This window comes from Terrapene carolina, unplaced genomic scaffold, assembly GCF_002925995.2.
Source record: "Terrapene carolina triunguis isolate 2854851 unplaced genomic scaffold, T_m_triunguis-2.0 Scaffold310, whole genome shotgun sequence".
Taxonomy (NCBI): Eukaryota; Metazoa; Chordata; order Testudines; family Emydidae; genus Terrapene; species Terrapene triunguis.
In genome coordinates this window covers 2392366-2416048 of record NW_020664661.1, presented here as the reverse complement: position 1 = coordinate 2416048, position 23683 = coordinate 2392366, and the positions used below count along the sequence as shown (strand labels likewise).

Below are 23683 nucleotides of genomic sequence, written 5' to 3'. Positions count from 1 at the left end.
CAGTACAGAAGTGCTTCAAAATATCTCATTTTAAACTTATCTGCTGGCCTATTTTTAGCCCCTGGAACTCGAGTCTTTCTATATATGGTGCGGAGGAAGGGGCGGGGGGAGAGAATTTCCTCCTCTGCTTGACATGGGCCCAGCTGCCTAAGTGGATGCACTAGAATTACAGCATCCTGCACTGGAAAAGGAAACCCTTTTATTTTAAGCCATCGTTCTGATGTACAGGCCACACCAGTCAGGAGATGCTTATAAATAAATACCTTATACAGTGGAGAGTGTGTAAAATTCCCTCTGGATGCAGTGAGGGTGAGCCTAGTAAAGGTGCTATCTGACTGCTGCTGGAGTGTAGGCAGTGCAGGTCATGACGAATATTGACCATCTGATCAGCACTTTGAACTCTGAATCTTTTGCACCATGGTCTGTGCTTCGCTACTTGACCCCCCAGCTTTGGCAGCCATGATTCTTAGATGATCACAGTTATATGGTCACTAATAAGACTGAGAAGTGCTGCTACTCACTGGGGGTCTGGAAGACCAATGGGCGCAGTTTGGAGGTGGAAGGTGTTAACCAGCTATGGTTCCAATCCCTGTCCTGTGGATCTCACCTGAGGTCTGTTCCCCGCCATGGGGAGCAATGATGAGCAGTGACCTTCAGCCCATGTTGGTCAGCGTGCAGATGGCCACTACTAAGAGAAAACCAACCACCCCCATGATTTAATCATGGCGGGGGTGCCCAACCTCATTAGGGCCCATGCTCCCATGGGGATTGTTCCTGTTCCCTTTGGCAAGTCACGATCCCTACCTACCACCTGTAAGCAAGCTGTGGGTAAGAAACCATCACTTAATATTAGCCATCAGTTTTCACCTTGTCTTGGCTCTCCATGTTTTAGAAGGAGGCTATTGAGAAGTTGTCAGTGAGATGATTACAGCTATGTGTGGATTTCTATCAGTCAGAGTCTAGGCTTGAGGATGGCACAGAGAGTGCACTTATGTCTGGGCTGATTATCATTTTCTGACCCTGGGAAGAGGTTATGTGTCCAGCAGCGGCGTATTATCGCCTAGGCCAACAAGGCCTAGGCCTAGGGCGGCAAATTTGCAGGGGCGGCAAATTTGCTCACGCCCCCTCTCCAACTCCGCCCCTTCCCCAAATCCCCGGCCCGCCTCCTCCCCCAGGCGCGCCGCGCTTCCCTCCTTCCACCTCCCTCCCAGGCTTGCCGCGTGAAAGCGCTGGGAGGCAGGGAGGGAGAAGTGAGTAGCGGCATGCTCGGAGGAGGTGGAGCAGAGGTGAGCTGGGGTCCGCGGGTGCGGGGAGTAACCCGGGGTGCCGGGAACCGCTCCCCGCCCCAGTTCACTTCTGCTCCACCGCTGCCATCCCCCAAGCGCGCCGCAACTCCCCTTCTCCTGCCTCCCTCCCTCCCAGGCTTGCCGCGGGGGAGCGGAGGTGAGCTCGTGCGGGGAGGGGGGGCAATTTTTTGAGGGTCTAGGGGCGGCAAATTTGTTAATCCACCACTGGTGTCCAGGTTGATTTCATTAGCTGCTTTGCAGACTTTGCTCACGAGCTTTTGTTGACTCTCCGAGTCCTGGAAGACCTGGCAGGAATGGAAGGGGTCACTCTACAATGACTCTGTTCATTCTTTTCTGAGTAATCTCACAAGTTGTTCTGGGCAATTGCTTATCTGGCTCTGGGGCTCTGACCTGTGAGATCCTACACATTTCCCTCTTGGCATCCTTCTTTTTCAACATGTATGTGCAGCTCTTATGAGGAGGTACAGGGTGATTTGGCCTGCCACACTGTCAGTATGTTGATGATATTCTGCTCTGCATCTGATACATATCCCACATGTTTTCCCATCGTCACCTAAGATAGAGATCTGGACGTGAGTGAGCTGACTTAAGATGATGTTCTTATGGAGGTGAAAGCACTGTGAGCCTCTTGAGTTGTTGGGGGCTGTGTCTGATCACTTTACTGAGGGGATATGCTCAGCCTTAGTCTTAGTGGTTCAGACTCTAGGCGTCTTATTGGATCCACCACTGCTCCTGATCTCCCAAGTTGTAATGATGGCCTGAAGTGCCTTTCTTCATCATCACTTGGTTTAGGCATTGCTAGAGTTCTCCATGCCTTTGTCACCTCCAGGCTAGGGTACTATAACACACTCTAATTAGGATCACCCTTCAAGATTACTCAGAAACTTCACCCAGTGCAGGATACCGCCACTCACTCCACAGCGACCACTGAGGTAATCTCATCATAGCAGAGCTCTGTGCTTTGCAATAGCTTCCCATTCTCTTCCATGTCCAACTCAAGCTATTGGAGACCCAACCTCTTCAGAACCATTTTTCTTCCCATGCTCCATTGTGCTATTTATGATTGGGCAAGGGGTTCCTGATGCCTAGTCCCCTGGGTTGAAATCCTGGTGTGGAGGTAGGACCCATTCAGTGGAGGGACTCTGTCTCTGGAACTCAGTTACTCACATGCTGACTCATCTTATGCTTATGAAGTCAATGGCAGAACTTTCACTGACTTCACTGCTTCAGGATCAAGCCCATGGTCCTTGCAGCACTCAGCTGTGGTGGTTTTCAGGGCATTATTGCCAAGTGAATATAATTAATTTAGCGAGTCCCTGATTGAGACACGTATCAAAGGGAGGATGTGGTTAGCTGATGGCTGAAGTGTGGCATGGTGGAGATGAGTGTGATTAAATTGACTTGTTGCCAGTTACTGGCAACATTCTGTGATCTATTTGTAACTATGTAATGTGCTCAGGTCTTAAGTTGACAGGAACAATAATTACCTTAAAATAAACACATACATACACCTCTGAGTCCTTCTCCTCACAGTGAATAGTTTCTTGGCTCCAGGGTCTCCAAGGCCCAGTTGAAAGCAATCCCACTGCAAATGGAAAATAGGAATCCCAATCAATGACCCATGTTGTCTCATCAGGGCTGAAAGGGATGTGGAAAGGGAAACTTCTAGGGAGATAATAAGGAGGTATAGGAACAAAGTCAAAGAGAGGGTCTAAACTGAGGTGCTGTTAGCAAAGGCCATAAACGGGAACCAGCAGAAGGTTTATACAAATCCACTGGAAGTATGAGGATGATGGGGGAGGGGAGGGCTGCTGCTCAACAGGGAAGGAGAGCAGCTAACAGATGGCAAAGAGAAAGCTGATATGCTGACAGCTACTTCACTTTAGTCTCCTTTAAAACTGATAATAGTAACAGGAGAATAAGTAAGGCCAGGTCCTCCCCTAGTGTAATCAGCATAGTTCCATGGAAGTAGATGGAGTTACACTGACTTACATCAGCACAGGATCTGGCCCTTAATGAACAAGGAATGGGAGCATTCACAAGACAGGATCGGGGCGACCAGATTACAAATAACTTGTTACACTGAGTATATTGAAAAGAGCAGGGCTTGGTCACATTCACCCTCGAGGTTTAACCTGAGGAACTAGCGGAAGATGTGTCAGACATTATTTCTGAGAGCTCCTGGAGGACAGGAGAGGTCTATGAGGAAGAGAGCAAACATAGCGCCTATATTTAAGAAAGAGGCATGGAGATGCAGAGAATTACAGAGCAGTATGTTTAGCTCCAACAAAGTTACTGTGGCAGTCAGTTTGAAAGCACCAGCAGAAAATAAGGTGATAAATAATGAACAACATAGATTAATCACAACCAAAGAGATCAGACAGCCATGTGACAAGATAACAGGCTTAGTCACTGAAGGAAATACAGTGCACACAGTACACGCTGACTTTAGTAAGATACTTGATATGGTTCCACATGATATTCCCATAAGGCAATGAAAGCCATGCGGATTAGGTGGAACCACTGTACGATGCTACACAATTGACTAAGAATAGAATAGAGAGAATAGTTATTAATGGTTCATGATGTCTCACTGGGAGGAGGTTTTAACTGGAGTTCTGCCAGTGTCCATTCTGGGTCCAATAGTACTGCTTCTGCCTTTTCTCCCTTGTGGCCAGCAAACACTAATCTATATCAATCACATGCTCCCCTCTCCACCTCCATGTTATGTGACTGCAGAAGAGAGGAGGATTTAAAACAAACAAACAGAACTTTAAGTCAGCACTTCCCCTCTTCTCCCAGCATGTCTTGCCCTATGTGGGTTTGTCTATGGTGGAGCTGGAGGTGTAATTTACAACTCACATAGACATACCCACGATAGCTCTGATCAAGCTAGCGAGCTAAAAGCAGCAGGTTAGCTATGTCTGCAGAGGCAGCAGGACAGGCTAGCCACCTTTAGTAAGTACCTAGGGTTTCAGAAGGGATTGTACTTTTGGGAGGCTGGCTCCTCATGCCGCCTGCGCAATGGCAGCTACGCTGCTATTTTTAGCGCAGTAGCTCGATCAGAGCCAGCGCAGGTACATCTACCCATGCTGGAAATTACACCTCCAACTCCAGTGTGGACATTTCAATTTCCTCAGGGCAGGGACTAGTTTTATTTGCTTCTTTTGCAGTCCTGAGCTCACTGTGGTTAACAAATAAGGACAGTCAATAACACTAATACTCATTTTAATGAATGGCTTAGAGGATGGAGTGGAGATTATGGTGCATTTAGCAATATGCAGCTGATATAAATAAGGGAAGGAGTTGCACAGTTGGTTCTCCAGAGGATGGGCTATTTAAATGTAGTAGGAGCTTGATAGATGGGAGAAATGGGCTAAAGTCAATCAAATGCCAAAGACAAATGCAAAGAAATTCAGGACTAATCAAATGCACAGATACAGATAGTGAGTATAGCTGGCTATAGTACCATAGAGTAAGTGCTGAGGGTTACAGTGAATGACACCCAGAATATGAGACAGACAAGGTGGGTGAGGTAATATCTTTAACTGGACCAACTTCTGTTGGTGAAAGAGACAAGCTTTTGAGCTACATAGAGCTCTTCTTCAGACCTTCAGCTTTGTGTAGCTTGAAAGCTTGTCTCTTTCACCAACAGAAGTTGGACCAATGAGAGATATTCATAGAATCATAGAAGATTAGGGTTAGAAGAGACCTCAGGAGGTCATCTAGTCCAACCCCCTGCTCAAAGCAGGACCAACACCAAGTAAATCATCCCAGCCAGGGCTTTGTCAAGCTTGACCTTAAAAACCTCTAAGGATGGAGATTCCACCACCTCCCTAGGTAACCCATTCCAGTGCTTCACCACCCTTCTAGTGAAATAGTGTTTCCTAATATCCAACCTAAACTTCCCCACTGTAACGTGAGACCATTGCTCCTTGTTCTGTCATCTGGCACCACTGAGAAAAGCCTAGCTCCATCCTCTTTGGAACCCCCCTTCAGGTAGTTGAAGGCTGCTATCAAATCCCCCGTCACTCTTCTTTTCTGCAGACTAAATAAGTCCAGTTCCCTCAGCCTCTCTTCATAAGTCATATGCCCCAGCCCTCTAATCATTTTTGTTGCCCTCTGCTGGACTCTCTCCAATTTGTCCATATCCCTTCTGTAGTGGGGGGACCAAAACTGGACACAATACTCCAGGTGTGGCCTCACCAGTGCCAAATAGAGGGGAATAATCACTTCCCTCGATCTGCTGGCAATGCTCCTACTAATACAGCCCAATATGCCGTTAGCCTTCTTGGCAACAAGGGCACACTGCTGACTCATATCCAGCTTCTTGTCCACTGTAATCCCCAGGTCCTTTTCTGAAGAACTGCTGCTTAGCCAGTCGGTCCCCAGCCTGTAGCGGTGCATGGGATTCTTCCTTCCTAAGTGCAGGACTCTGCACTTGTCCTTGTTGAACCTCATCAGATTTCTTTTGGCCCAATCCTCCAATTTGTCTAGGTCACTCTGGACCCTATCCCTAGCCTCCAGCGTATCTACCTCTCCTTCCAGCTTAGTGTCATCTGCAAACTTGCTGAGGGTGCAATTCATCCCATCCCATCATTAATAAAGATGTTAAACAAAACCGGCCCCAGGACCGACCCCTGGGGCACTCTGCTTGATACCAGCTGCCAACTAGACATCGAGCCGTTGATCACTGCCCGACAATCTAGCCAGCTTTTTATCCACCCTATAGTCCATTCATCCAATACATACTTCTTTAACTTGCTGGCAAGAATACTGTGGGAGACTGTATCAAAAGCTTTGCTAAAGTCAAGATATATCACATTGATCACTACCCTCACCCACCTTGTCTCTCTAATATCCTGGGGCCATGGCTCTAACAACACTGCAAACAATGAGAATATAAGTCAATGATGCAGTGCTATCACAAAAAATGCAAAAGCCAGACTCACTGGTATGCCCTGGCTGCTTTGTGCTGCTCCAGTGAGCCAAAGCAGCTATGAACTTTGCAAGAAGAAAGTTTCCCCAATTGTAGCCTTGTCCCAGAATGCTACACAGGTGACACTGAGCGTGAGGTGTTAGGGAGGCAACACTGGCTACACATGCAGTCAGGGCCGGCGCAACCCATTAGGCGACCTAGGCGGTCGCCTAGGGTACTAACATTTGGGAGGCGGCGACCGCGGTGGCCGGATCTTCGGCCGCCCCGGTCATCGGCGGTATTTCGGGGGCAGTACCTTCCGCCGCCTCTGTCAGGGGCGGCATTTTGGGGGCGGGACCTTCTGCCGCCTCTGTCGGGGGCGGCATTTTGGGGCGGGACCTTCCGCCACCTAGGGCGGCAAAAAAGCTGGCGGCGCTCCTGCATGCAGTTTTCCCGAGTACTTCAGATGAGCACTTTCTGATGGAAGGGAACTTGCCTGAAGGAACAGCCTCTCCCTCAGATTGTTCAGGGCTCCAGGAGGAAACAGCAAGGCTCACATGACTTTGCGAAAAGTGGAGATGCCTCCACTCCCTCTCTCCTTGGTAAAACTCTTAACTATTAGCGCAGCAGAGGGTCAGCCATGTCTTAAATCTTCATAGCCAAGAGTTTCCAAAGTAAGTAGTAACTTGGGCTATACTTTAAAGAAGCCTGATTTGCAGATAAGGCTGAGCACCTTGTCCCTGAAAATCAAGGCCCTTTAAAGTGGTGTCTCAAATTGGGCTCCCAAAAATCACTAGTCACTTTTGAAAATCTTGGCCCCTGAGAGTATTAAGGACCTGATTCAGCAAAATACTTAAGTATAGACTGAATTTTAAATATGTGCTTAAGTATGACTTCAGTAGGAGTAAGTGCTTTTCTGAATAGGAATGGACCTAAGCACAAGCATAAAGTTAAATATGTGTTTAAATGCTGAATGGGAGCTTACATCAGTAAACCACCTTTCAGAGGTGATGGTTGTATTCCAGTTCCTAGGACTGAGGAAAGGGCTTTTTTTGTCCCAAGAGTTATGCCATTAATTTAAAGAAAATAATATATTAATTATTTATAAACTTATTGTTTGGAACTCCAACACTAGTTGTGGGTTGATAAGCTGGCTCTGAATAGGGAAATGCCTTGGAGTCCAGTGGAACCTATTCAAGATCTTATTTTGAAAGGACCTCAAATCTAAAGAACATGAAGTTTCCATAACCTCTAATGACTGACTGAATGAGTGATCTACAACATCAGCTATGGAAAAATGACCTTCTGGAACAGAAATAGCTGGAAAAATAGAATTCCAGGTGACACCATTTGAAAGAGCAGCATTCCATAATTATTTAATCACATAGGAATAGATTCCCATTTATGATCTTAGCAGTTACATTCCTTCTTTTATGGAGATTGCTTCATAATGCTTCTTAGGGCTTGGGTCTTTATTAATAAAAGCTCCCACTAAGCCTAATTGTTCTGTAGCAAACAAATGAGCTCGCAGTATTAGGTATGTGAGTGGCTCAGCTAATTTGTGTATTCACTTGTTTTTGTTCTTGTCTTAAGTCCTGATCCTGCAATAATTTCTGCATATGCTTAACTTTCCTACAGTAAGTAGTTCCACTCATTTCATGGTGGTAAAGATAAGCCTATGCATGAGTTTTTCTAGGATCAGTGCCTAATTGCATAAGTTACTCCTTATGGATTATTTCTACAGAATGTAATAGGGACAAATCAGCATTCTATAGAAATTAACTAAAAAGTTTCTATAGAAATTACCCTCAATACCTATAGAAGTTAGTGGAATTATATCCTTCCTGTAGAATTTTTAAACTGCTTGTTTGAATTTTTAAACTGCTTGTTATTAGAGAGTGATATTCCTGCTATAGACACCCATAGGTTAGTTTAAAATAATTTTAAAAGGTTACCATGTTCTACTAGATTCTATAGGACTTTTCCCTAAGGTATTTTATTCCTGAATGTATAAATATTCATAATGGAAGATGATTAAACTCTTTTGTTTTATCACTCTCTGAGAGCCCATATATGTGAGAGCAGATCTGTTCTTCAGGGATATTACCTGCTGAGCTCCCATTCACTGCAGTAAGGCAGTGACTATTGGATTTCAGGGGCACTGTCAGACCATCACTGGCCAGCCTCTACTCTAAATATGCTAACACTGGAGAGGAGTTGCCTGACTCATGGGGCACTGTGTTTCTAAATCTCTGACTGCTGCAAAGGGAGAATCACCTGGTAAGGCCACTTTTAAAAAGTTGGGGGTTTTAATTGAGAGTGACTTTATTGCTCACAGAGAAGACGAGCTGTTGGTACAAACCCAGCTAGACACAGAGTAGAGAGGTGCTGTGCAAGCCTCCACCACAGAGGTTTGAAAACAAACTCCAGCTCTGCCCTGCAAATCACTCCCTGCCCCACCATCACTACTCATTCCCAGGTCCTCACATCATTCTAACACAATTCTGTCTTGCCTCCCCCCTCCTCTCTCCAGTGCTGGGCATCCACACAGCTCTGCCAATACATCCCAGTCTTTGCATCCAGTGCCTGCCTTCTAGTACCATTCCTCGGCCCTTCATATGGATGTGCCAACACACCTTAGCCCTGTAGGTAACATCCTCTGCAGTCCAGTTGTGGGTCTCCCATACTCAACTCAACCATGAACGTACAGGCACTCAGAAACCCTGACACACCTCTGTCAATGCAGCCCTGAGTCCCTGTCCTGGACTGGGTCTCCTAGGGCATAGAATAAAAGTGATACACACAGGAAGAGAGAATCTCTCCCCCCATATCTCTTCCTCCTTGTCTTGATCTGAGAACTGCGTGGTCCCTAAGTGTTTGTGCTGAATGGACCCCCTCCTTTTGTGTGCATTTCTCCTGCTCCCCCCAGTGGGACAGGAGACAGCAGCAACCCAAGGGTATGGAAAGAAATGAGTACTTTAGCTCTAAATGCTTCACAATGAGGGGCTGGAAACACTGTTCATTCTCTGACGCTTGCACTGCACAAAGATTGCTGGTAGCCAGCGTATTTTCTTATTTTTAAACCCAGGCTACAGAGGGAAGAAAGAGGAGGGGGAGAGTGTTTAAGTGACAGGTGACAATGTCCATCACACTGCCCGGTGATGAAGCACAGAGGATAAAAATAGAGAGCATGACCTCATGGCTTTTGGTAGAGATGCCTAAGAGACAAAAGATAGGCTTTAAAAGGCTTGTGGAGCTGATAGCAAAGGGCTTGGACGCTTGAGAGTTTTGGTTCTGCTCCAGCCGGGCGCTGCTCTGCCTCTCTCTCTATGGAGAGCTGTGAGTTAAATGGACTTTGTGACATGCCCAAGTCTCCAGGCCTGGACGCTGCTTTCAAGAGCTTGGATCAGCCCTATGCAGGTACAGACTTCCTTCCTTCCTCTGCTCTCCTAGCCAAACTTTAACGCGTTGCCAGAAGAGCATTTTCCTCTCCCATTTGTCTCAAATTGCTGTTGGCCTTTGTGACTTGAATACTTTGAACATTGTGCCGGGGGTGGGGAAGGATTTAAAGTGCAAGGAATAAAGTGCTTTCTATTGGTGAGCTGGGGAGTAGGAACTGGGGGATGGGCAGGAAGCCAGGGCATCAGGAAGGGGCTTAGCAATTATCTGTAAAGGGCCAAGGAACCTCAAAGCACAGGGAGTCTAGTTCTAATGAACGCTGAAGAGGCTGGAATCTTGGAACGATGCAAGATGCTGGGGGCAAACTTGTGACTGGTGGGAAGCTGCATCTGGATATTGTTACTGAGGCAGGGCCCAGTGTTTGTGGAATCACACCCTGGCTGCTTTTAAGCCTCTCCTAGTAGGGGTTTCCAAGCCCCAAACTCCAGAGCTAAGACCCTTCATGATGCTCTGCTGCCACCTGTGCCTGCACAGACCTTAGCATCTGAAGGCGCCGCTCCTTAGCCATGGCTTGCCAATGCCAGAAGTCTCCCCCTCACAGCCCACAGGGCGAATGTCTCTGGACAGTGAGGCTGGCTTCACCTCTGGAGCCCTGCTTTTAGCCTCAACAGGTTTGGAACCAGAACTTGAGCCAGGCAGTGTTCCTTTGACGGGGTGAGTGACTGAGACTAGCCAGTGGGGGTCTGCTCTGTGAGGGAAATCTCACTGCTCTCCCCTACTGTGCGCTTGAGAGAAAACTGAGTTGTGACTGTAGCCCTGTGGCGCCACTCCCCCCAGCTGACTCCAGAAGGGCAAAGCCAGGGGAGCACCAAGACGCAGTGAAAGGATGTGAACTATGAGTCTTGAGTCAATGATGCTGAACTGACCCACTCTGTAAGAGTGGGGGGAGGGGTTCCTAGCTCAGCGCATGCCAGTGCAAAAGGGGCACCCATTCTTTTGCCATTAGCACACTGGCATTTTTGCTCATTATTTCCAGCCCTCTAGGTGCAAGGGGAGAGGGCTGGCTCTTGTGTACGGAGTGAGAAGCTGCTGACCTTTTCCTTGTTGGATCTCCGTCTGGAGCTGCCTCGCTGTAGCTAACCTGGAGCCATGATGTTTGTTATGAAATGGCTCCAGGCAAAGCCTGGTGAGGGGACTTTCATTGAATTTATTGAAAGCTTCCTAGCATCACAACCTCTCTGACATTCCAGAGCCTGTTTTGAAAGCCTGGGGTGGGAGTGGATGATATTCCTGAATGGGGTGACCGGGAGCAGCAGGGACCAAATGACACATGCTACAGCTTTGTGACCTTTGCAGATGGGCTGCTTGAGGGCGGGAAGGGGGAGAGGGAAACTACGGCCCCAGGGGTGATACAGAGAGCCCAAGAGGACTCATTGGTATCATGGTTAGGCAAGCTCTGTGCCCACTGCTGCCCTCCCCCGTTGTGGGCTAACTTGGCCACAACTGTTCTTCCCTGTTGCAACAATGCCCTGGGGTAAAGTGGCCCCAGGTGAGATCTGTGAGGCTGCGCAGTTCAGGTCCTGGGGAGAACTAGCAGCATTCCTCAGTAGTACATTAGTGCCTCTCCTATCCCCGCCCCCACTAGATCCAGTGGGAGTCGCCTTAGCAGGACTGCGTATTGTGTCTCTGCTGCAGGAATGCTGGGGCTCGAAGGACAGGGGAAGGTGCTGTGCAGTTTATTGACCAGTGAGTGGAAGCTTACTGAGAGCATCTTTGTCCTCTCTCCTGGTGCTGCTCAAAAGCACAGAGGCTGCTGTTAAAGGGATGCAGTGCAGATGAGAAGCAGAGAAAGGTCTTTTCCCCAGTGGAAAGGGTCAGGAGCAAGAAAAAGGAATGAGAAATCACTTGGAGATTATTTTTTCTTTCAGGTTTCTGTTGGTTTCAGAGTCCAAGTCTCTAGTTGTGCCTATGAACTCTCTTCTCACAGCTGCCCTTGGGTTCACCCTTGACTCTTTCAGAGCTCCCCCCTCACCTTGCACACTGGGCAGAGAACACACTGTCCCATCATATGGGCTTTGCTGGTCAGCAGGCTGGCAGAGGTGGTGGAAAATGATTAGCCTATGTTTTTCGGCCAAGGCCCTGACAGGTGTTGGCTTTTCCAGCAGCGAAGGCCATGGGAGAGCCTGTGCAAAAGGATTCTTTCTGGCCTGGCTGACCAGTTCTGAAGGGCAGGCAGCTGGGATTCCTGCTCATGTGCATAGTGACTCTGTCCTGGCTGGGCACAGGCAAGAGGTTATGGGAGAGCGTGAAACATTGCTCTCATGGCTGCAGGTTTTGTACTGTCCTTATCGCACTTTTCAGGGGGCAGTGAAGGTGTGCTCACAGTATCACCATAGCACTCATCGCTGACACTGTCCAGCCGAGTTCACAGGCAGCCCACAAGGGGCTAGGGAGGGGGGAGCAAGACGCTTTCCTGCGCTTGCACACCTGGGCGGGGCCTGCTCACCCTAGTGGTTGCTGCATTCTGGGGAGCACTGGGACTGCTTGTTCCCGCTTCTCCCAGGAAGCAGGGCTCTGAAAAGGGAGGGACATGTCTCTGGCCAGCCCTCCCAGCAGGGCTTCCCAGGGGTGATCACAAGCTGCTCCACCTGGTGCAAATTGCAAAGTGCGGGTTGAAATGTCCTGATGAGTAACAGGAACAATTTTCTGCGGACACATATCCACAAAACAACCCCCCAGGAAATTCAGTCAGACCCTTGGCCATCTCTGTTAAGAGAAAGTGCTGGGTCTGAGCAGGTAACAGGGACTGAGCCATCTCTGACCTCTGCCACAGGCTAGCTGTCCGGAAGGTGAGGGTCCCTGGCAGTAGGTGGGGAAGCCCGTCCCATGGTGTGTGCATGGAAAAAGAGAGGGCTGCAATTTTCATTATGTTCATGTCATTTTTTCCTAACGTTCTGGTCGGGGTGAGGTGGGAGTGACTCTCATTGTATGGACACCAGAAACACTCAGTCCAGTTGTTGCCAAAGCTTTGTAAGTCCAGTCCTCTACGGAGCCCTGAACTTGCCTCCTTTTTTCCCTTGCAGAGCTGCACCGCAGTGAGAGCACACAGGAGAAGAATGTGAAAGAAGCCAAAACCAAATGCAGGACGATTGCGTCCCTGCTGACGGATGCGCCAAACCCTCACTCCAAGGGCGTGCTGATGTTCAAGAAGCGCAGGCAGAGAGCTAAGAAGTACACCCTGGTCAGCTTTGGGAGCGTCGACGAGGACCGCTGTTACGAGGAGGAGGATGGTGTCTTCCCAACCAGTGAGTCAGAATTTGATGAGGAAGGCTTCTCAGATGCCCGAAGCTTAACCAACCACTCGGATTGGGACAACACTTACCTGGACATTGAAAAGCCCAAGCCAGAGTCTGAGCAGCAGCTGGGGCAGATGCAGCAGGGTCTGAGTGAAGCCTCCGGCAGAGGAGCATGGTTATTTGAGCAGCAGAGGGAGAGGTCTGGTCAGTATATGGTGGAGAAAGCCCCAGCTCAGAAGCCAGAGAGCCATCAGCCATCGCCAGGTGTCGTGCCAAAGCAGAGCATGATGAACGGAGAAGTGCCTACTCCACAGAAGGCCAACACGACCCCACTGAGTATCCATGTGGAAGCAGTACAGTTATCCAGCAAGCTGCCATCATCTACCTCTGCTCAGGTCCAGTCTCCACTGGGCAGCATTGGAGGAGGTGCCCAGCCATCTCCAGGCACAGAGGGCCTCTTCAACAGATCCGCACGGCCCTTCACTCCTGGATTTTCAGGGCAGCGTCCTGTGACTTCCTCCGTCATCTTCAGGCCTTTGGCTCCCAAGAAAAGTGGTGGCAGTCTAGGGGGGCAGAGCACCGCTGCTCCACCTTTCTCACCAGGAACTCCTGTACCACCTCCCACTGCACCAGTGATGGCACACAATGGTCCAGCAAGCTCCTCAACATCTCTGTATATTCCAGCACCAGGCAGGCCAACACCACCAGGGGTACCACAGCCAGGCACAGGCGGAAGTGCTCCTGAGACTAAGACACCCACAAACCCAGCCATGACCTCCACGGCTTCCATAGTTCTAACCACTCTCTCTAAGCCAGCGGGGGCTACAGCAACACCTCAACCACGAGGGACATCTTCTTCCTCCTTGTATATCAGCCCAGCGCCACAGCAACCCAGCGTGGTGAGCAGCTCTCTGCTACCAAGCCAGCCATATCCTGTTGTCTCCCCAGCTACTCCACGACCTGCTTCTGAGCCCTTAACATCCAGGGAGCAGCGGATCGCAGTGCCAGCCCCCCGAACTGGCATCTTGCAGGAGGCTCGCCGGCGGGGCAGCAAGAAGCCCATGTTCAATACCATAGAAGAGAAGAAGAAGAATTCACCCAACCCCGAGCTTCTGTCTCTGGTGCAGAACCTGGATGAGAAACCCAAAGGCGACCACCCAGGGGCGGGCTTTGAGTCTGGTCCTGAGGAGGACTTCCTCAGCCTAGGAGCCGAGGCCTGCAACTTCATGCAGTCCTCAGGCCGCAAGTTCAAGGCCCCTCCCCCAGTGGCTCCTAAGCCTCAGCAGCAAGGTGCCTCTGCCGGACTAGTAAACGGTGCCCATGACATGCCACAGCTGAAGGGCAAAGGGGCAGAGCTTTTCGCCAAGCGACAGAGCCGCATGGACAAGTTTGTGGTGGAGGCAGCACCGAGGCCAGGCTCCAAGCCCAGGGCCCCCTCACCCACCCCTTCTCTACCATCATCATGGAAGTATTCATCCAACATCCGTGCCCCACCCCCAATAGCTTACAACCCCTTGCATTCCCCCTTCTACCCCCTAGCAGCAAGCAAGTCTCAGGCTAGCAAAGCAGAGAGCAAAGTGAAAAAGGCATCCAGCCAGAAATCGGGGATCAAGGCCATTGATTTCATGCGCCACCAACCCTACCAGCTAAAGTCGGCCATGTTCTGTTTTGGGGAGCCCCCCAGCACTGACACACAGAACCCTCCACCCCAGCCAGCCCAGCAGTCCAGCTTGTCTTTCACCCCAGCCAAGCAGGCACCTGTGAAAACAGCCAGGACCTACGAGATCCGGCGGTTCTCCACACCTGCTCCCATGCCTACTTTGAGCAGCCTGGCACCCACAGTCCTCACTCCCCGCTCCGCCACCACACTGGATGAGCCAGTGTGGAAGACGGACATGACCTCCTCCGCACCCTCCACCCCTGCCCCTTTCCAGGCCGGTCCCAGCCAGGCCCCAAACCTGTACCAAAGCTCCCCAGAGCTCAGTCAGGTGGGCCAAGGGACTCCCCCACACCCAGCCTCCTCCTCCGGGTTCCAGGTAGCTAGACCCAGGTTCTCAGCAGCCAAAACTGGGATGCAGGCGCATGTGTGGAGGCCAGGCTCCAGGCACCAGTGAACCAGTACCTATCCCCTCTATCCCTCCCCCCATGGGCACAACTGGGTGCCTGACCAAGATAGTTTCCTTGGGTTTTCTTTAAAGTGAGCTCAATAAATTGGGGTGTGTGAAGCAAAAGGCAGAAGGGGGGGGGACTCCCTTCAAGGCCCCCCACCCCCCTTTGTTTTCAGCCTGGCAGCATCACTATGAGCTTTCCCAGCTGTGGCTAGAGCCAGAGGACTCAGGAGGAAAACAGAGACAGGGCGATAGTCTCCAGCCTGCTTCTGCCCACAGCTGCATGGCAATGAAACCCTGTCTCTGGGGCCAGGGGAATGGGAGGGACAGACTGTCATGCTAAGGGGTAGGTAGCACTTTTCATCTCCAGTGGGCTTTAGAAACAAGACTCTGTTAACCCTTTCAGTGCCCCAGTAAGGCAGGTGCCATCCCATTGCTGCAGACAACAAGGCACTGTGCGCAGAAGGGTCCCACCCAGGCTCACATGGGAAGTGAGTGGCAGAGACATGACTGGAACCCAGGGTTGACCCCACCCCAGTGAAGTGAGAAATGAGACAGTGTTCCCCAGGCCTTCCTCTGCAGGGGAGCAGCAGGTGCTTTAGGGGACACTGGGACAGGAAGGGGATGTGGGCATCTACTCAGACTCACAGCACCTCTGCTCGCCCTGCTCAGGACAGCCATGGAGTGCTCATGCTCTTCCAGCAGCCAGGGTTGTGTTTGAGAAGCCAGCGGGGTCCCACCCTGGGAATTCCAGCTTCCTGGAGCCCTTCACCCAAGGAGGTGATCCCAGCTGGCTCCAAGCAGCAGAGGGCAGCTTGGAGGGCTGAAAGGTCGATGTGGGCCTGTGGTAAGTCTGGAGGAATGTGAGAGGGAAGGAGGGGTTTCCTGGGAAGCCAGAAGAGCAAAATGAGGCCCAGCTACTGACTGTTTAGTTCAGATGCTGTATGTGGGAGAGATGGTTCTGTGGGAGAGTGCAGGGCTGGCTTGTAATGGAGTTGGGGCTAACTTTAGATTCACATACCAGATTTTTGGGTCAGTCTCCGCTCTGGCAGGAGTTTTAGCTGCTGGAGTGGAGGTGATGAGCAATGTGAAGTTTCCCTGAGGACTCTTTGCTCAGCTGGGGAGGTCGGCCCCTCACGTGGGCTGACCCAGCCCAGCTGGAGGCAATGGGGAGAAGAAGAGTAGTGCATGAGGAGTCACATTAACTCAGAGCTTCCCCGGAGGGATTGATAGTTACAGAATAGCCTAAAATCCCCTGGAAAGCATCAGTCACTCACCTGCACAGCTTTCCCCCGTTGGAACTCGGGGTAGGTGGTTAGTCATTCCTTTCATAGCTTGGTTTCGGGCAGGATGGCCTCAGACACCTGAGCTGAGCATGGACTCTTCCCTACACCAAGGACATGTGACAAAGGGGCACTCCCCTCCCCCAGGCAGCCATGCAGGGTATCAGCAAGGGCCATGGGTGGGTGGTGTTGAGCTCTGGGTTGCACATTTCCTGCAGTCTGCCTTCCTGCTCTTCAACCTTGCCCCCTCCCTCTTGTTTCAGCTGCTTTCCTAGCCTGATCCTGCAGACAGGAGAAAGCATGCACGCTGCTGATGCCAAAGGGGTGGGAGTAGGGTCACCACCATTGAATTCACAGCCCCCCCTCCAGTGACCTCCAAGGAGTGAGACTCTGAGACTAGGGCCATGACTGCACTACAGTGGCCCGGCTACAGTGCTGTTGCCATGCCACTGTAACCTCATTGAGTAGATGCAGACTACCACAGCGGAAGGGGGTTTTCCATTGCTGTAGGAACCTCCCCAAGCAACGGTAGCTAGGTTGACAGAAGCATTCTTCCATCTTTACCAGAGGTTAGGCTGCCATAGCTATGGTGCTCAGGAGTCTGGATTTTTCACACCGCTGAGTGCCTCAGCTATGTTAACATATGTGTTAAGTGTAGACCAGGCAGCTATGAACCCCTAACCCAGGCTGTGAGCTGTCTCCAAGTCAGCAGACATGCGCCTTCCTTTGAATTTGGATTCGAGATTAAAGGAGACTGATCTAAAGCTTTGGGTTAGCAAAACTGGGTTCAGTTCAGGCAGAGAATTGAGCTCAGAAGAGCACAGAACAGCCCTGTCTCCACTGTCTGACCAAACTGGGTCTGAAAACAGTTTGGCTGGAACAGCACTTAAACCAAACCCAAACTCGCTTTCTACACATGGTCTCAAGCCCAGTGTGGCCAGGGCCTATGATGTAGGCCCCTTTGCAATGAGAGACTAGAGCTCCTGCATGCCCCGTTGGTACATCGTTCTAGAGCTTTCTGGTACCTCATCCCAATGGTCTGCTGGGACAGAGAGAGTGGGGGAACCTAACACAACGAGAGGCAGCTCTGTCATTGGGATAGATGGAACAAAATCAAAGTAAAATAAACATATTCTCATGCCAGCTCCATTCACATTCACCCCAATCCAGCTGGGCCACTGTGTCCCAGCCCCAGAGCTTGTAGTGCACATTCCACTGGGGGCTCTGAGGCAGAAGCAACAGGACTGGAGGCAGTGGCAGCCTCTCCAGACTTCACTCATCAGCCCAGCAGCCACCAGCAGGGCTGAGGGGAACTTCCCAAAGGGCCCTTCGTTAATGAGCCATGGTGCAGCTCAGGTGATTTGCACCAGTGTCAGAGCCCCCAATATTAGCCTTGCCTGGGTGCGAGCAGCCATGCTGCGAGGCCCTACCTGAGTCAGTGTCCTCACTGGTCCTGCACTCTCCCATGTGTGTTGTTAGGACTTCAAGGGCCATAGCTCATGGCTTTCTGTGCGGCAGTAACCTGAGCTGCTGTGTGATTCTTTCCCAGAGCATTTGAGGAGAACTTGTCTCTCCTTCTGGGCACACAGGAGGAATTGGGGGAAGGTGCTGGAGAACTATCAGCACTCAAATGGTTTGGTCCACACTGCAAAGTGGGTGGGTTACCAGCCCAAGTGAAAGCCTGACCTGGGCTTTAGTTTATAGACCCATGATGAGTTAATTAGCCCCGGTGGGAAGCACCATTAAACTCAGATAACAGCTAGAGTTTTGTGTGTGGACAGGCATGAGGTTGGGGCTGTGAAAAGCTCGAGTTAACTCCCTAGTGAAGACAGACATTAGAAAAGCAAGTGGTTGCTCTAATACCACTGGCTGTCAGAGAATTACCCAGAGGAGACTGGGCGTGTTCTCAGGGAGGGACTGTGTCGGGAGCTCTAGTTCAGCACACGAAGGTCTCAGGAAGGGTATCTGAAACTGGGATTAATGGTGATTTAATCTGACCTAGCTGGAATCCTAATATGGAGCAATGTACTAATGTGAGAGTAAGAGGTGAGAACAGGGAGGGTGGGGGTTGTGCATTGGATTAGGACTTTCACCCCTAGAAACCTGGAGTCAAATCCATATTCAGAACCAAATTAGAGGAGTCTCAGATGGGTCTCAGCCTAGCGTTTTGCTGACATCAGTTCACGTCACATCCTGACCCCACCGTTGTCCACCTGTGTTCAGGCAAGGACCAGGATTGGAGCAGCAGGGGAAGCTGCAGGCCAAGACCGAGGGCTGCAATAGACATGAGGTGTGAGTCAGGATTGAGATGCATCCATCAGCTGAGCTGTACCTGGGGCTGGGAAGAAGTCTACACAGTGCCCGCCTGTACCATTGCTGGCTTCTGTCACTATTGCCAGCATCTATACAGGAGAAACCCAGGGGTGTCACAGGACAGAATACAAGAGGTGCGTTTTTAGCATGAGGTGGGATTCAGTGCAACTAAAGTGAGTCTCCTCCGAGGACTGCAGCTGGGAACTTACTGCTGTTATTTCACTACCTCACACCAGAGCAGGGAAAAAACTCCCCAGGAAGTGGGGAGGAGTGGTTCATGGCTCCATCCCATAACTACTCTGCAGAAGCCAGTTACCCCTCTCATGACCACTTGCCGAAAGCAGGGCAGCTCGCTGTCACATGGGGGGCCCTCTAAAGGGCCAGGCACCAGCCTCCCTGTGACAAGCTCTGCTAAGGAGAATGAGCCAACCCAGATCTGCCTGGGGATGGTTAATGGGATGAGTAGTTGGGTGGTAGTTAATTACTACCCGGACACTGGGGTCTGCAAGGGTTAGGAGTGCTCCATTCACAAATTAATGACCAGCTAATCATCCCATTAACCAGCCCTAGGCGAATCTGGGTTGGCTCATTCTCCGCAGTGGAGTTTGTCACAGGAGGCTGATGCCTGACCCCTCAGAGGGCCAGCCCCTGTGACTTCTGCCTGGAGCTTACCTTCATTGTAAAATTCACCAGCTGTTAGAGACGCCGATTTAGGCAGAAAGTTTGTGTAAAGTTCTAGCTCGCCGCCATGCTGCAGAGACAGGCCCAACCCTCACTGAGCATTTGGACACTTAGTGAGGGGTCCATTTTATAGATCCCCATGGTTTTCCCTTCTCTCTCTGGCATGTTTGTAGGTTACAAAATTACAGGGATTGCAAGACAGGAAAACTATTTAGGTGTCCTTGTATTCGGAATAGGAGAGCTCACTGTGGCGTCCACCAGCAGAGGTAGTACTAGCCCATTGGGGGCCCTAAGCAGGAATATTTGTGCTCCCCAACACATAATAAAAAGGGAATAGGGGCTGCTCCGGGCCCTAAGCAATTGCTTAGTCTGCTTATGCTTAGCACTGGTGGCTCTGAGCAGAAGCTTTGAGCTAATGGGCTGACTGAGGTGGAGATGTCGCATATGAGTCTGGTATGAAGAAGCAGCTGCCTTTGGCCACAGCAGCTGCTCCCCACTCCCCTCCCCTGAGTCTTGATGATAGGAGAGCAGGAACAAGATTAGGGAACAGCTGTGTGTGCTAGTGGGAAAGTGAGGATAGGCTGAGGACAGACTTCCAAAGGAGGGCACAGGGGCTCCTGCCTACAGATAACTAGGGGCGTACCAAATTCATGATCCATTTTGGTCAATTTCATGGTCATAGGATTTTAAAAATTGTAAATATCATGATTTCACCTATTAAAATCTGAAATTTCATGGTGTTGTAATTTCAGAGGTCCTGACCCAAAAAGGAGTGTGTGTGTGGGGACGGGGGGGTTGTTGCAGTACTGCTACCCTTACTTCTGCATTGCTGCTGGCAGCGTCACTGCCTTCAGAGCTGGGCAGCTGGAAAGTGGCAGCTGCTGTCCAGAAGCCCAGCTCTGAAGGCAGAGCTGCCACTAGCAGCAGTGCAGAAGTAAGGGTGGCATGGTATGGTATTGCCACCCTTCTCCCTGCTGCCTGCAGAGCTTGGCCCTCAGTCAGCAGCTGCCATTCTCCGGCCGCCCAGCTCTGAAGGCAGCACAGAAGTAAGCAATACCGCAATCCCCCTAAAATAACCTTATGACACCCCTCCTCCCCCGTGCAACTCCCTTTTGGGGAGGATCCCCAATTTGAGAAACACTGGTCTCACCAGTGAAATCTGTATAGTATAGGGTAAAAGCACACAAAAGACCAGATTTCATGGGGAGAGAGCAGATTTCATGGTCTGTGACACGTTTTTCACAGCCGTGAATTTGGTAGGGCCCTAAAGATAACCCAGCACCTGCAGCAGAGCAGGTCTGTTCTCCAGTGGGATTCAGTGCCCCCTCTCTCTCCACAGCAGGAGTATTTGGGACTAGCTAGCTGGAGGACATTGCCATCCCCTCCTCAAACCTCTCTTCAGGGAGCTATGGGGTTTGTAGCTGCTCTTGATGGATAACAACTGAGATGTTGTTAGCTGTGCCCCGAAGGTAAGCAGTGTCATCTCCCTTTCACTTCCACACGCCCCTGGCCTAGGCACCACCGCACTAGGGACACCTGTAGGAACACTCCCTTTTGTTTTCTCATTTGTTTATCACACACTAGTCAGGTACAACCAAGGATTGTTCTCTAGCTAGATTTTGCTCCCCTCCTTCTGCAGGGTCTAGCAGTTCCCCTGTGCTCCTGGGAAGAAATTTGTCAGTGCTCAGAGAGGGGGACGGACGTGAGGGGTGATGACCGTGGAAGGAGAACCAGGTTTGGTTTCTATATGTATGGAAATAGTTTTCTTTTGTGTTTTTGATTTACAGTCACTTTACACTTGTTTGTGCAGAGGAATAAACTTCTGATATGCACTTTACCATTGCATTTGTCACTTGATTTGTTCAGATACTAGAGCTGCCAAATCACGCCCACCTTCCCTGCATATTCCATTTGATCTCACTGTACAGAAAAACCACACAATGAAGATGAAATTATATTTTTTATTCCCTTTGATTTATAAAAGTCAAAGAAGTGCCCATTTAACAATCCAAGCAGCACATTTAAAACCGATGAAAGGAAATGTTATAGTTACAGAACCCGCAATTAGCCTGGGGAAACCATTGCCACAAGATATTGTTGAGGCTAAGAGATTAGCAGGAGTCAAGAAAAGGTCTGGAGATGTACATGGATGATGAGAACATCCACAGTTATAATAGGATTTAATAATAATTAATGGAGATATCCCATCTCCTAGAACTGGAAGGGACCTTGAAAGGTCATTGAGTCCAGCCCCCTGCCTTCACTAGCAGGACCAAGTACTGATTTTGTCCCAGATCCCCAAGTGGCCCCCTCAAGGATTGAACTCACAACCCTGGGTTTAGCAGGCCAATGCTCAAACCACTGCGCTATCCCTCCCCCCCATACATACATTTTAAAATAACAAAAATAACCTTGGTACTTCAGGTTTTAAAACCAACCACTGCCTGATTGGGGTTGGGAAGAAACTTCCCCACAGGGCAGTGTCACAGTGTGGGCTGTACTTTTGGAGGAGTTGGAATCAGTCCCACTTGTATCTAGTTATCTGTCAGCTAGGTGATGGGGTTAGGTCAGGCAGCCAGGCTTCATGTGATGGGAGCCTGGAACTGGGGCTTCCTGGAACCTGGTCCCCCAGAGAGTGGAGAGAGACACCAGAGACTAAGACAAGGATGGGGAGCCCCAGAGTGGGTCTGGCAGTGAGATCTGGGAAGTGGGGAGAGCATGTGCTGAGGCCTAATGTTCTGATATGAGGATAAAGAGGAAAGAGAAATCTTCAGGGAGGCATCTGCAGGAGCTCCGGGGTCAGGGAGGAGCAGGGAAGAAGTTATCACTAGCAGCCCGAGGGAAAGGCCTGGATGGAGCTACCTGCAGGGGGCAAAACCCTTAAGTGGGACTGCTGAGCCAGAGAAGGCGAGGAGATGCTAACTTTGGGCTAATGAACCACATCTCGGAAGGAGAGAGCTCTTCAATAGTGTAGCCAATTATTTTAGTTTGGTATCCATTTATCGTGTGATGTTATGATTAATCAATGTTATATTACATATATTCACTGTATGTTAATTAGAGTTGATTTGTAGGATTATAAAAGTATAAGATTAGTCAGTGTTTAGAGGAACTATGTAGTAGACATGAGTAAGACAAGCTGAAACGCAAAAGCCTGTAGGCCAAGGCCTGCAAGACTCTAGCTTAGCTATTTTAGGCCTTGGAGACAAGAAGTGATGGCTCAAGACAATGACTGAGAAATAACCCAAAAGATGATGGGAAAGAGGTACTAATCGGTAACATTGTGAAAGTATAGCAGGGAAGATTAAAATTAAATCATAAAATGCTATAACAACAAATATTGTCTCTAACACGTGCCCTAACCGCAGACAAAGGTGGTACGTCAATGTTGACAAGAACCTACCCAGCCTATAGAACTTGGGGTCCCTTGTGTTTCCAGGGGACTTAAACCAATAAGAAAGTGACGGTTGACACTTTCATTTACATGTGCAGAATGTAGGTATAGAAAGACTCACAGTATAAAAAGGGGTGCCCAGAGCAGGGAAATTGGGCTTCCTATGGGAACCTCCAGCAGGAACCACTCCCATATTATATTGATGGTCAATCCACGAGAGGGCCAACAGACTCTAACACCATCTAGGAGGATGTGAGTATGTCTGTAGGTATAACTAGTTCACCACATGTATTTATAGGAATTGTATATGCTGTGACATTTATAGCTTTGTTGGTAACTTTAATAAAATTACTAAAAAGATAGATGCTCTTGTAATTGTATGTGTTATTTGCCTATAGTTTTATGTGTCCCTATGAACTCTAAATCTAGAACAAACAGAGGTAACTCTGTTGAACTTGAGACTGTAGCCACCAGAGCAGAACCCACTTAGATATGATTAACATTAAATAGAATAAAAGGCTACAATAGTGCCAGTTATGGAGGTTTGGTTTCCTGGGCAAAGAGAGAAACAGAGGCTGAGGTAGGGTCTAATGCTGGATGAGGCAAGATGTTGTTACAGGGAAATTATTCCAGAAGTGCCCATTCTGGGATTTCGTGCATCTTCCTCCGACGGATCTGGTGGTGGCTACAGTCAGAGAGCAGATACTGGGCTTGATGGCCTTTGGGTCTGCTCTGGCAATTCCTGTGTCCTCTCTGGCTGAGCTCTTGGTCCATGCTGCTCCCCATAGTACAGTTGTGGGATACATTCTTTTCTCCTGTTCCAATATTAAAGGTGATCTGAAAGGGAGTTTTTTAAATGGGGCTTGTGCACTTGTGTGTGTGGGTGTCAAGTCTTTAACAAAGGCTTTCTTCATTCAAAAAACTTACGTAGGCATTGGAGTTAGACGGATATTAGTGAAAACAAACAGTCCAGATAGAAATCCC

The 23683-nt window shown here is 49.6% G+C and overlaps 1 protein-coding gene across 1 annotated transcript in view; it reads left to right on the top strand.

Moving 5' to 3' along the window:
- The window catches only part of SYNPO2L (synaptopodin 2 like), a 68743-nt gene extending 48710 nt beyond the window's left edge, over positions 1-20033 (top strand). The window contains exon 4 of the mRNA XM_026657811.1: positions 12708-20033. Coding sequence (XP_026513596.1) covers positions 12708-15034 — 2327 coding nt within the window. The 3' untranslated portion in view covers positions 15035-20033. The remainder of the gene's footprint in view (positions 1-12707) is intronic.
- Positions 20034-23683: the final 3650 nt, after the last annotated feature.